Source organism: Pantherophis guttatus, chromosome 12 (assembly GCF_059756535.1).
Source record: "Pantherophis guttatus breed Tessera chromosome 12, ASM5975653v1, whole genome shotgun sequence".
Taxonomy (NCBI): Eukaryota; Metazoa; Chordata; class Lepidosauria; order Squamata; family Colubridae; genus Pantherophis; species Pantherophis guttatus.
The window spans coordinates 26,660,387-26,671,591 of NC_142074.1; the positions used below are offsets into that span (position 1 = coordinate 26,660,387).

The 11,205-nt window shown below is 56.6% G+C and overlaps 1 protein-coding gene across 2 annotated transcripts; it reads right to left on the reverse strand.

Moving 5' to 3' along the window:
- Nucleotides 1-930: 930 nt before the first annotated feature.
- On the reverse strand, nucleotides 931-9,854 carry TSC22D3 (TSC22 domain family member 3). 2 transcript variants are annotated; one of them, XM_034441794.3, is made up of 3 exons: nucleotides 7,977-9,854; nucleotides 2,371-2,422; nucleotides 931-1,924 (listed from the first exon to the last, which is right to left on the reverse strand). In XM_034441794.3, the coding sequence occupies exons 1-3, from the start codon at nucleotides 8,267-8,269 to the stop codon at nucleotides 1,676-1,678; spliced, it is 594 nt and encodes a 197-aa protein (XP_034297685.1). In that variant the 5' UTR covers nucleotides 8,270-9,854; the 3' UTR covers nucleotides 931-1,675. The 2 variants fall into 2 exon arrangements, with proteins under 2 accessions (XP_034297685.1, XP_034297686.1); XM_034441795.3 differs by lacking the exon at nucleotides 7,977-9,854 and adding an exon at nucleotides 2,515-5,247.
- Between the last annotated feature and the right edge of the window lie 1,351 nt (nucleotides 9,855-11,205).

Consider the following 11,205-nt stretch of genomic DNA (forward strand, 5'->3'; position numbering starts at 1 on the left):
ATGACCTGAGCTTTGCAAACCACCAGGCAAGCCTGCTTGAAGGTGCAGGCTGTTGATGAAAGAGGGAAGGGGGGGTTGAAACTGGCCATTAGGACCCCTGCCTCTCTTGAACTCACCTCTCCAGTGGGAAGTGGCTCACGGTGATCACCAGCCATGCAAAGCGAGGTGCAGCTGGTGTTCACAGCCGGTCTTTTGTGAGAAAAGTGTTTTTGCAGCTGGCAAAGCTCTACATAGAAGCATCCATGTGCTCTACAGCAACCTGGCTGGCTGGCTGTTTTCACGTCAGTGGTGGGGGGCTGTACGTAAGCACCCCAACCCTTGAGCCTGCAGGACGCTGGCCTCTGCCCCTCAAGCTCAATTACCCTTCAACACAGCTAGGTGACCAAGATCAGGGGCATCTTTGATTGTCCTGGGGAGTCCCATTATCTGTTTTTGCAGGGAGTGAGGGGGCAACTCAGCTTGGGACAATGATGATCCGGCCACTGTCAGGGTCCCACCTCACCCAATAATCCAAAATGGCAGGTGGCTGGTTGCAGCAGCTTTGTAGTGGCGCATATTCAGCCCTGTGGCTAATTTAGGATTCCACTGAACAAGCCAAAATTGGGTCGAACAAAGTACAATCACATTAATCATAGCTATTTCCATTTCCATAGCTTTTTGTATTAATGCTGAATGGTGGCTGCTCTGAACCAGCCATCTATTCTCCTAGTCATTGGACAAACCGTCTGTGTTGTCTCCCACCACTACCCCGGTTTCTTCCCAGCCATACAAAGCTTGGTGGGGGGAGAGATGGAGAAACTGGGATGCCTTTCCCAAGGGATGCTTCTGTTGCTCCAATCCACAGCCCTCCTATGCTTGGTCCCACTGCCAGTGTCCACTATATATTTCTGCATTCCCCCCCCTTGGGAAAGACGACCGATTAGACAGGTGTGTACAACAAAATTTATTGCATTATCTCACTATGCACCCATCCTCAGAGTGCACTACATAAGCAAGCTTCCCCCCCAGGGGGTGTGTGAGAGCCCCTTAGCCACCTCCTCTTTGGTCCCCATCAACAGATCCAGGGGCTGCAGGGAACATCGATGAAGTCCTCCCCACAGGGGAGGCTGTTGTCAGTATACAAAAGTCAGTGGACAAACCAAAGCAGGAGAAGCCCCTCCCCTCTGGCCTACAGTCATCATTCTAGTCTGCATCTTGGCAGCTCCCCACTTGTCCAAGTCTGAAACAGGTGGGTGCAGCACAGAAGTCTGGATCTTGGCGTGAGGGCTAGTGAGATGCAAGGGTGAAGCCTTGCCAGCACACCAGCTGCTCCTGTTCCTATCCCAGGAGATGTGGGGGCTGCCTTTTCTCTGAGCTGCTTGAAGAAAATCTCCAATTGGATTCTTCTAAACCTTTGCCCACACCTTTAGCACAGTCTCTTCTCTAGGGGTGCTGGTGGGGAGGCAAACCCGGGTCTCCTGCAGGCGGAGCAGCCGTATGCCCATAGCAACTCCAATGCAGCCTTGCTCCTTTTTCTCAGGAGAGTCTCTAGCCAACCCATGGAAGGGGCCGCAGGTGAAGGGCCCCATCAGGCCCCCTCTGGAGTCCTCCAAAGGAGATGCAAGGAAACCACGTGCGCTTGGAGATCAAGTTGAAACAGTTCCGTGGCTCTGCCCACCCCATGGACAGAGCCACCTTACACCGCAGAGCCCGCCCTGTGTTGGGCTGGGGCAGCTGCCCCTTGGCTCTTCTTCTCGGGGGCCGCTGGAGCCTCCAGGGGCAGATGGGAGCGGAACTTCTGCAGCTGCTCGGGGCTGGCCAGGTTCTTCAGCAAGTTGTTCTCCCGCTCCAGGCGGGAGTTCTTCTCCGCCAGCTCCTTGATCTGCTCCTTGAGTACCTCCACCTCCTCCCGCACCGCGTACATCAGGTGATTCTTGACCAGATCCTGGAAAGAGCAAAGAGGAACAAAGTCCCGGTGAGTAAACAGAACTGCCGCCCACCGCAGCGGCGCCGCCGCCAGACAAAGGCCCGAGCGGCCGGCAGCTTTCTCGGCTTAAGTCCTCGCGAAGGCGCCTGGGTTCTTGCATCAGAGCGCGCACCCGCCCGCGAGAGCCGCAGTTCAACGCGGTGGCGCGTCTGCCGCCCTCCGGGAAAAAGGGAGACCCGTCTCCTCTCGCTAGCCCTAACATTAACCCCCGGAAACTGAAAGGCATCTGCTCCGTTGAACTCTCCCTGCGGAACTGCCGCCCTTCATCCGGCAGCTTCTTTCGGGGCAGAGCGAAGGGAGCGGGCGCTCCCTCGCCTCCTCTCCGCCAGCAAGTGCCGCAGCGCAGCCCGTTTGCGGCGGGCGGAGGGCCAAGGCGCGTCCTCGCCTCCCACCGAGACACTCACCATGGCCTGCTCGATCTTGTTGTCGATGGCGACCACGCTGGCCCCGGACGCGCTGCAAGAAACAAGAGAACAGCGTCGCCGTAAGTATCCGAGACAGGCGGGCCTGCCCGGCTCCCCCTCTCCCCAGCCCGCCGGCTCCTCTACCTGTTGTCTAGCTTGACCGAGACCACGTCTCCCCCCAGTAAGGAGGAGAAGAAAGAGATGGAGAAGTTGTGCAGCTGGTAGACAGCCACCTCCATCGGGAGCGGGTACACGCCTGTACTCATGGCTGGGCCGAACGCACGGAGAGCCCGACACAGAAAGGAACGCACCGCCGCCACAGGAGAGAGCTGCGGCTATTTCGGCGCCCGCCCGCCTTATATAGGGAAGCTCTCGAGACGTCACATGGTCTCAGCGTGCTATGCAAATGAGGCCACGCCCCCTGCCGGACCGCGCGCAGCTGCGCCCGGAGGTGTCGGTGCCATCTAGCCGGTCGAGCCGCGCCCCGCGTTTGCGAGCCTCAGGCGAGACGCGCAGCTCTTTCCAGCTGCATCAGCCGCGAGGGAGCTGCAGTCCCGGGGCCGAAGGCGTAGTGGGGGCGGCTACAAATTGCGGAAGTGGGGTCAAAGCATCTGAAGGGCACCAGGTTGAAGACCCTGCTGGCACTGGGCTCCCCGCGACGTTAGCGGAAGCTCCAGACCGGGACCCGCTGGTCCTTTGTCCAGGACGCCGGTCGTGAAAGCGGATAGCTTCCTTCGCAGGAGAGCTTCATCCGATCCCTCCTCGCGCTGGGGACTCGGAGGCAAGTTCCGGCGCTGCAGGAGACATACGGGACAATGCCTCCAGCAAACTGAAGCCCCGTTTATCCGCAGGGCAACTTGCCGCCTCCTCATCCCCCGGATTCCCACGTTCGACCTCTTGCAAATCCCTGGCAACCACTGCCCCCCTTTAACCCGCCTTGGCTACTAGTGAAGGTGTTGCAAAAATGGAGGCCGAGCCAGAGACGGAAAGTATTGCCCAAGCGCAGCGCGGAACTAGGTCGAGGTTGGCAGTTATGTAAGAAGCCACCCAAACATGTTGTTGTTGCTGCGACTTGGCGAGGCTGGAGGTGAGCCAAGCAGCGGCTCTCTGACCGCGTGAGGGGGACCTCTAGCGGCCGCTCCCTGTGCGCGCCCTCCCGCCTCTCCCTATAGGAAGAGAGCGTTCCCCCTGGCTCTGGGGGGCTCCAAAACCTTGTCCTCTCACTCACGGCCTCCCTCTGGCCCAGGAAGCAGCAGTGGGCAGGTGGAAAGGGGAAGGGAGCCCCCTCGGCAGGCCACTCTTGCCTCGGATCTGCGCTCGCCCTTTTCCTTGGCACTGCGAGAGAGGCTTTGCCCTGCCAGAGTGCTCTGAACTCTCCTGCTGGGATCGGGACCGTTGCGTCTTTCCCAGTTCCCTTTTCCACTAGTGCTGCTCCCCAAAAGGGGGTCTTCCCTGCAGGTAGCAAGAGGACTTGTGGGGGCAGCTGAACAGAGCAAGGCCTGTGCTTGGCGATGTGCACAGAGTTCTCTGCAGGGCAGATCCCCTCCGTGGTGGGCATCTGTGCTGGATGCCCTCTGGCAGTAAAGGGGAATGCTGCTCAGGATCCAGCCAGTGGCTGGGGAAGACAGCAGCTCCAGGGAGATGGGAGGGTGAGGTGGCTTTCCTGGGGAAACAGTGCCTGTGCCAACCTCTATCAAACCAGGCTGTCTTTCTCTGCTTGTCTCAGAGTGAGGACTTGTTGGCAGGCTCCATTTCCAGCTGCTTGGCGGCCACTCCCTTTGATGGAGGCCTTGGCAGAACTCCCAGTTCTAGGCTTACTGGCACGCCAGCACATGGCCTGGGCGGGGCATGCAGCACATGGCTGCCTTGTGCTCACTCGCTCCATAGCCTGGGAACCAGAAGGGATTCCCTTCCGCCCCCACACTGCTCAGGCTATTAAGGGGGCAGCAGTCCCATCATCTTTGTCGAGGACCCTACAACTAGGTTGCCTAAAAGGAAGCTATTCCCTCAGTGGGAGGTGGAGTGGGGGAGTCCCTGTCTCAGGTAGGTCCCTGTTCCTTCCAAGGATGGAAAATGAGACTCTGAAAGGGCAAAAAGAGCTCAGAGGGGCACAGAGGGAACACCTATGTCGCCCAGGAAGCGTTTAACATCCCCCATTGCTAAACGGCTGAACAGGACCTGCTGATTGAGCTCCACTGTGTTGTCAGCAAAGTTGTAATCTTAAAGGTTTGTTTTCAAATCGGGGCTCTTGAAAACCTGGTCTTCCCAGGTGTTGTTGTCTACATGGGAACCTGCACACTATGCAGAGTCAAAGCAGCACACATGTTCTGTTTTTATTGGTACCACTTGAATACACATGGATGTGTCAGCACCAGCACATTTTGGCTGATGGGTTTTGCAGCCCCCAGGCATCTTCCTTCCTGGTGCCTGGAAGAGCTGTGCAGCTTCAGGTGGGCATCCCTGGAGGAAGCCAGCAGCCCCTTCATGAGAGTTCTTGAAGGGAAAATGCAAAGGCTGGGGAGGAAAGAGGCCCCAGAAGAGAGGGGACTGGGGTCTGCTTCTCTGCTCCAGCAGCCTCACTGTTTTCTGCATTCACATACAGAAATGCATGTTGGTGACCCTCGTAATGCACACTAAGCGACAAATCATAGCTTGCCAATCAGAAAAGATGATCTGGCTTAGGATATGATGTGAATGCGAATCCATTCTCTCAATCGGATCAGCCAGCATTCCCTGACTTTCAGCCACTCTTTGGGGCCCATAACTGGCTTATGCAAAAGAGCGCCCCACGTTTTGATAAGTTGCTCATCCTGGATCATATCACAATGCAGAGTTTGTGGCAGCCCTTAGCAGCTGCCCCCCCCCTTGCCCACTCTATCTGCTGCCCCACTAAACTGGCTGTGAAATAAGGAGAGCATTATTTGCTCCCCAGGAGGGGCTTCTGGGGAGCAAAGAGAAATGGTCCCCTGCCCAGGCAGCTGGCAGGCCTAGAGGTTGCCAACTTCCTTGGGGACAGAGCAGTAGCAGCATTACGAGTTGTGGGTCACTATTGTTGGAAACATGTGCCAAGCCCAGGAAAAGGGTCTGAGGAGAATGCCCCCCCCGCCCCTTGCAACAAGCCAATCTTTGTATGAACTACTTTTCTGTGCTACCTTTTGGCTGACCTCTCTCTCCTCCCCAAATCCTAGGCCATCCCAACTTCTTCCCTAGGAAGTGCCCAGCATTCACTTCTACTTCTGCTTGACTTTTAAGCTCAAGTTTCCACTCTCTGTGCCCAAGGCCTCTCGCATCCACAAATGGCTCTATGCTTCCATGCACATATCTAAAGGCATAAAGCTCTTGCTGTTTTTGCTTCCCCCTGAAATTCATGTGGGCGTCTTTGGGCTCCATATGGAATCAGCATTCCCATTTCAGTGAGCCCCCATCTCGGAGCCTTTAGGGGTGAATAGGTGATGAACACGAGACCAGCTCCTGGGCGGAGACCCTAATGGCTCACCAGCTGAGTGGAACCACTTCTTTGGCACTGCTGGTCCCATTCATTCCTTGTGGGTTAACTGTTCCAGTTAAACCTGCCAGCTGCTTTGTAGGTGCCATAATGAAGCGCTCTTCATTCAGCTGAGGGGACCCTGCAGAGCCCTGTCCCTTTGGAATAATGGGGGGCTGCTGGTTGTGGTGCTCATCGCCAGCACAGTCCAGCCAGCAGGATGGAGAGGGGACCTGGGAGATGTGTCTTCCAGTTTGGATGCCCAGCAGAAGAAGCAACACAGATGGTCTGTCACCACCACGTATTTCCCCATGTAGAAGTCCAATTGCCTTGAGCAGTTAAGGCCTCTGTTGCCTTCCCCAAAAGTTGCTATGCCCATTGTGCTAACACCTGCACCACATCAGCCCATCTCACATCTGGACGTCTGCCATCCCCATAGTCTCTGACCAAGAAAACAGGATAGGAAAACTCAATGCTCCCAACACATCCCTCCCTCCTGAAGCGAGCAAGTGACTGTCCTTTCCAACTCTATCGCAACCATCAGCCACGGAACTTACACCCAGAGTTTGCTCTTCCTGCACACCCCTGACTGCAAAGCCTCTGGCCATCTCCAACTCCCCATCTCCCTTTGATCAAATTCATCCCCAGTAACATCTCTTCAAAGCTCGAAGCTGCTAATATGACTAGTAGTTGTTGTCCTCAGCGGTAGCTGAGGTGTCAGAGGAGCCCAGTCAGGGGTTGCCACCAAACCAGCAGAGGACAAGTTCTAAGCCTCTGAAACGGAGCCATCTGCTCTGGCCAAATTTCCCTAAGCACTGCTTGGTGCAGGGCGAGACTCTGGGAGGTGGCCCAGAAGGCTGAGCAGGGACTTCAGGCAGCCAAGCTTGATGATACAATCAATGAAACCAGGTGCTGCACTTCTGGCCTGAGGAGAGAGCTGGGTCTCTTCAGAATTGGCAGCCCTTTCCCCTTCGTGGCCTTGCAGCATGGACCTTCTCCCTTGCATGCCCTAGAAAGAGCAAAAGGGGGGGGCATGTTTTCCTGCCCAGGTCGCAATCCCTTTGGTTGCACATTTGGGAGGAAAAGTTGCCAGAATCTTCTCAGGTGAAGCAGAGGAACCAGGAGAGCCCCTGCTCACTTGCGCAGCTGATGTGAGTGGCCCTCACACGAACAAGCACAACCGCTGACCGACATGCTCATCCCAGGACTTCGATCGTGCCAGGCTCCCGCACTCCCTGTGCCCGCCTGCCAGCACAATCCCTGGCTGACCCATGCCATCAATGTGGCGGGGGGACACACAATATATCAGCTCTCAGAGGAAACACCTGATAAGCCTCAGCTGCCCTGGGGGTTGAGGCAGGCTGACTCCCAATTGGTGGGGGTGCTTGAGGCAGAGGGATAGCCTGACCGGAGCCTGTCCTCTGCTGTTTCCTTTACCCCAGAGCAAGCATCTGCTCTTGCCAGCACCCAGACTGGAGCCTCTTCCAAGGCCAGAAGGAGAGAGCCTCGCCCAGCCCACCGGGCGCACCCTGTCACGAGGAGGCTTGTCTCCCCTGCAGCAGGCAGTCAACACAGGACCTACAGAGATGCTCTTTTTCCTGGGAAAGAGGCCCTGCCCACTCCTCTGAAATGACACCGAAGGCGGGACTGTCTTTGGTCAGCCACGAGTGTTCCCAGGGCAAAGTCCTCTCAGGCACCTGCCAGACTCCACTGGCTTGGATGGCCACTTAAGCTGCTGTGGGTGGGGGCAGGTAGCCCCTGGGATCATCAGGCCATTTCTTCCCCTTGAGATGGGGAAACCGGCCTCTTCTCAGCGCCTGTGGCTGCCCACGGATGGTAGGCCCAGAGCCCGGGCAATGCCGGCCCTGTGCCCTCCCCTCACCCAGGACGGCTCTGCTGCATTTTCAGGGCAAGGGAGTAGGGAGATGTCCTGAGCCGGGAAGGGTCCCGGTCCCGGTCCCAGCGAGGAAGCCGCCAGAAAGGAGGCAGAGGTCTGCACGGCTCTCCCCCACAACCCATTTGCGATCGGTCCGCCTTCCCTAGGCAAACAGCGCCCCCCCTCCTTGCCGCTTCCCCGGGAATCCCCTCTCCGGCAGCCGTCCCGCGGGCGCCCCCCCCTTACCTGTGGAAGAAGAGCAGGATGGAGAGCAGCGTCTGGTCGATGTTCCGGTTGCAGATCCCGCGGCTGAGGAGGTAGCGGGGGTCGCGCACCACCGGCTCCAGGGAGTCCTGCCGCATGAGGCGCCTCAGCTCGGACGCGGCCCCGAGGCTCTCGCACGCTAGTTGCTCGCGCAGCTGGAAGAGGGGGCTCAGGTTGCTGTTGTAGCCGAGGGGCCCGTTGGCCAGGTCCAGGCAGCAGCTGCAACAGTCCAGCCCCACCGGCGAGCGGTGCTCCTTCAGGGAGGAAGTCGACATTCCGGTCCCGGCCAGGAGGCCGAAGCGAGCGGCGCGGAGAGGTGGCGGGGGCAGCTTCGCCGGCGCTCGGGGACAGGCCTTTGAGTCTGGCCAGGAGGTCTCTGCGGAGGGATCCGCCTCTGCCCCGCGGCCTCGGCTCCTTGCTGGATCGGTCGGGACCTCGCCGCTCCCGCTGCGCTCGCCTTCGCTTTCCTCTCCGGACTGTTCGGCCAGCGACCCCCCCCCCTTTGCCTCCCTTCGCCTCCGGGTCCACCCCTTTCCTCCGGCGCCGGCCCGGATTGGGCAGCGCTGCTCGGTCACCGCCCCCAGGGCGCCTTCAGCAGACACAAGCCCGGGTTCCAGGGCGGAGCCTCCACAGCGGAGGGCGCGGGAAGAGCGGGGGGGGGAGAGGCCCGCACTCCGCCTGCTCCTCCCAGTCCCGGCCGGGCGGCTGTCCGGAGCGGCTGCGCGCCTCTGGTCTCTCTCCTCCCAACTGGTCCCCGGTTGCTTTCAAACTGGTACCCGCCCGCCCGCCCGCCCGCCCGGTTTAGGAGAGGAGAGCTCGCTGTTGTGAGCTGGGAAGAGCGGATGGGTGGGAGCCCACAAGCAGGCAGGGAGCCCTCAGCTGTCCTTCGGGGTCTGGCACGCAGAGACCGAGGTCACGGGCGGGGGAGGCACCGCAGCCCACGTGCTTGGATATGCTTCAGAATATCCCCCCCCCTCCCATGCAAATTTCGACATCACCTCCAGTGACCCGGCCAAGCGACCTCGGGAGAGCAGGGCGATGTCAGACTTCGCGGGAGATGCCAACGGCCTCTTCCTCTTCTTCTAAGCTGAAGGCTGTGACACCCGGGGCGCACGAGTCCCTGCCACGGGGTCTGCTTTGGGGGCAGCGTTTTGCACTTGGGCTTTCGTGGGATCCTAACCTTGCTATCCTGGCTCCAGGCTGCTTCCTCCGTGGTCCAGCAGGGGGCCCTCAAGCCCCGAGTCCCAAATTACAGCTGGCAGGTCAAAGGCAGCCCTGGGGAGTCCCCCATTTTTTTTAACTACCGGTTCTGTGGGCGTGGCTTGGTGGGCGTGGCAGGGGAAGGATACTGCTAAATCTCCATTCCCACCCCACTCCTGGGAGAAGAATATTGCAAAATCTCCATTCCCACCCAACTCCAGGGGAAGGATACTGCAAAATCTCCATTCCCACCCCACTCTGTGGGGACCAGCCAGAGGTGGTATTTGCCGGTTCTCTGAACGACTCAAAATTTCTGCTACCAGTTCTCCGGAACCTGTCAGAACCTGCTGGATTTCATCCCTGCGTCCCCCCCAGGGTTCCAAAGCCATCTGTGACTGCCTGCACGAGAGCAGAACTGGAGGAAAACCGAGGAATATTTGTGAACAATGGACTCAGAAGTTAATTTTAAGAATGTTATAGCTAGATGGAAATACAAATGATGTTGCGGAAGAGGCACATTGGCTGTACTGGATAAGACCGAGATGGAACTGAATGTGGATTTAAAAATGATGATCTAATAAGGATAAGGAAAACATGTTTATATTAGATATTCAAATGATGCTGATTGATGTGTTAATAATTAAAAGGGACATAATGAATAACAAAGAGTGATTTGGATAATGTTTCCCTACTAGATTTATAAAAAATAGATATGTAGTTTGCTAATCTTGAATGGACTTTTGCTCTACCAGGAATAATGTATTAGGATTCTGTTTATGATCAAGAGATGAGAATGGGAAGGGAGGATTTGCTGTATTTTAAGAGAAGATTATGTTACAAACATTGTTTATATTTGTTGTGATAAGGGGGAAGTTTTCTTTTTCCTCTCCTGTCCTGTTTTCTGCACCTTTTTTTTCTTTTTATTCTCAGATAGTTTTGATCTGTTAAATTATAATTTCTAGAGGAACTTGAGGAGGACCTGGGTACTTCCAGCAGACGCTGGCCTTGCTTTAGCATTCTCTGCCTTTCTGAGCTGCCTCTCCTGGCCACCAGGGGGCAGCAGTGCAGAGCGGGCAGGACCAAGTGGGGTGGGGTTCATTTTCCTTTGCAGATGCAGCTTTCTCAAATGCAGAAAACAAGCCAGGTGAGATCTGACATAACACCACTCCTTTAACTTTTGTTCTCGACACTTTGCATGCAGGAGCAAGTCCCCTTCTGAGAAGGGAACGAGCTCTTTCTCTAGCCCAGGGTTAAAGAGGGTTACCAGGCCATGTCTGAACACAGAATCAGAGCTGGAGGGGACCTCTGGTGTCGTCCCAGCCGAATGGCTGACCGGCCTGTTTTTGAAAACCTCCAGTGATGGAGTATCCATAAACCCAGGAGGCAAGCTGGCCTCACTACTCCTTCCTTCTAGGTTGTCTCTCTTCGACAAGCTTTCACCCATTACTTTTTCTCCTGCCCTCTGGGCGCCCTGCAGAATAAGCCCATCCCCTCCTTTGAGAACCAGTGTGGGGTGGGATTGGGGACAAGATGGGCAGAGGGAGGCTCTGGGTCAAATCACCGAGTGACTTTGCTAGTCGCTTTGTTTCAGCTCAGCGTAGCTCACAGGAATGTTGCAGGGGGAAAAATGAAGCGTAAGTGCTATTTATGCTGTTTTGGAGGAGAGGGATGTAAATCAGAAAAAAAAATATTGAAATTTGGCAACATGCCTGCTTCTGCTTCTTAGAGCCTGTCTGACTCTGGAGGTGAATCTTAAAGCATCTCTTGCACTGGCACTCTCTTCTTTTTGAGGGGAAGTGTTGGAGATGGTCACTCTTGTGGTGAGACACGGATGGAGGGTGGAGACACTGGTCCGGTCCTTTTGGGCCAGTGGTGAAATTCAAATTTTTTTACTACCGGTTCTGTGGGCGTGGCTTGGTGGGCGTGGCAGAGGAAGAATACTGCAAAATCTCCACTCCCTCCCCACTCCAGGGGGAAGGATACTGCAAAATCCCCATTCCCACCCTACTCC

What these genes read in the sequence shown, in the direction of transcription:
- TSC22D3 (XM_034441794.3), bottom strand. Translation starts at nt 8,269, where the DNA reads ATGTCGACTTCCTCCCTGAAGGAGCACCGCTCGCCGGTGGGGCTGGAC. An exon ending in ATCCTGCTCTTCTTCCACAG is followed by an intron (nt 2,423 to 7,976) that starts GTAAGGGGGGGG and finishes TGTTTCTTGCAG; the next exon opens with CGCGTCCGGGGCCAGCGTGG. An exon ending in ACAAGATCGAGCAGGCCATG is followed by an intron (nt 1,925 to 2,370) that starts GTGAGTGTCTCG and finishes TGCTCTTTCCAG; the next exon opens with GATCTGGTCAAGAATCACCT.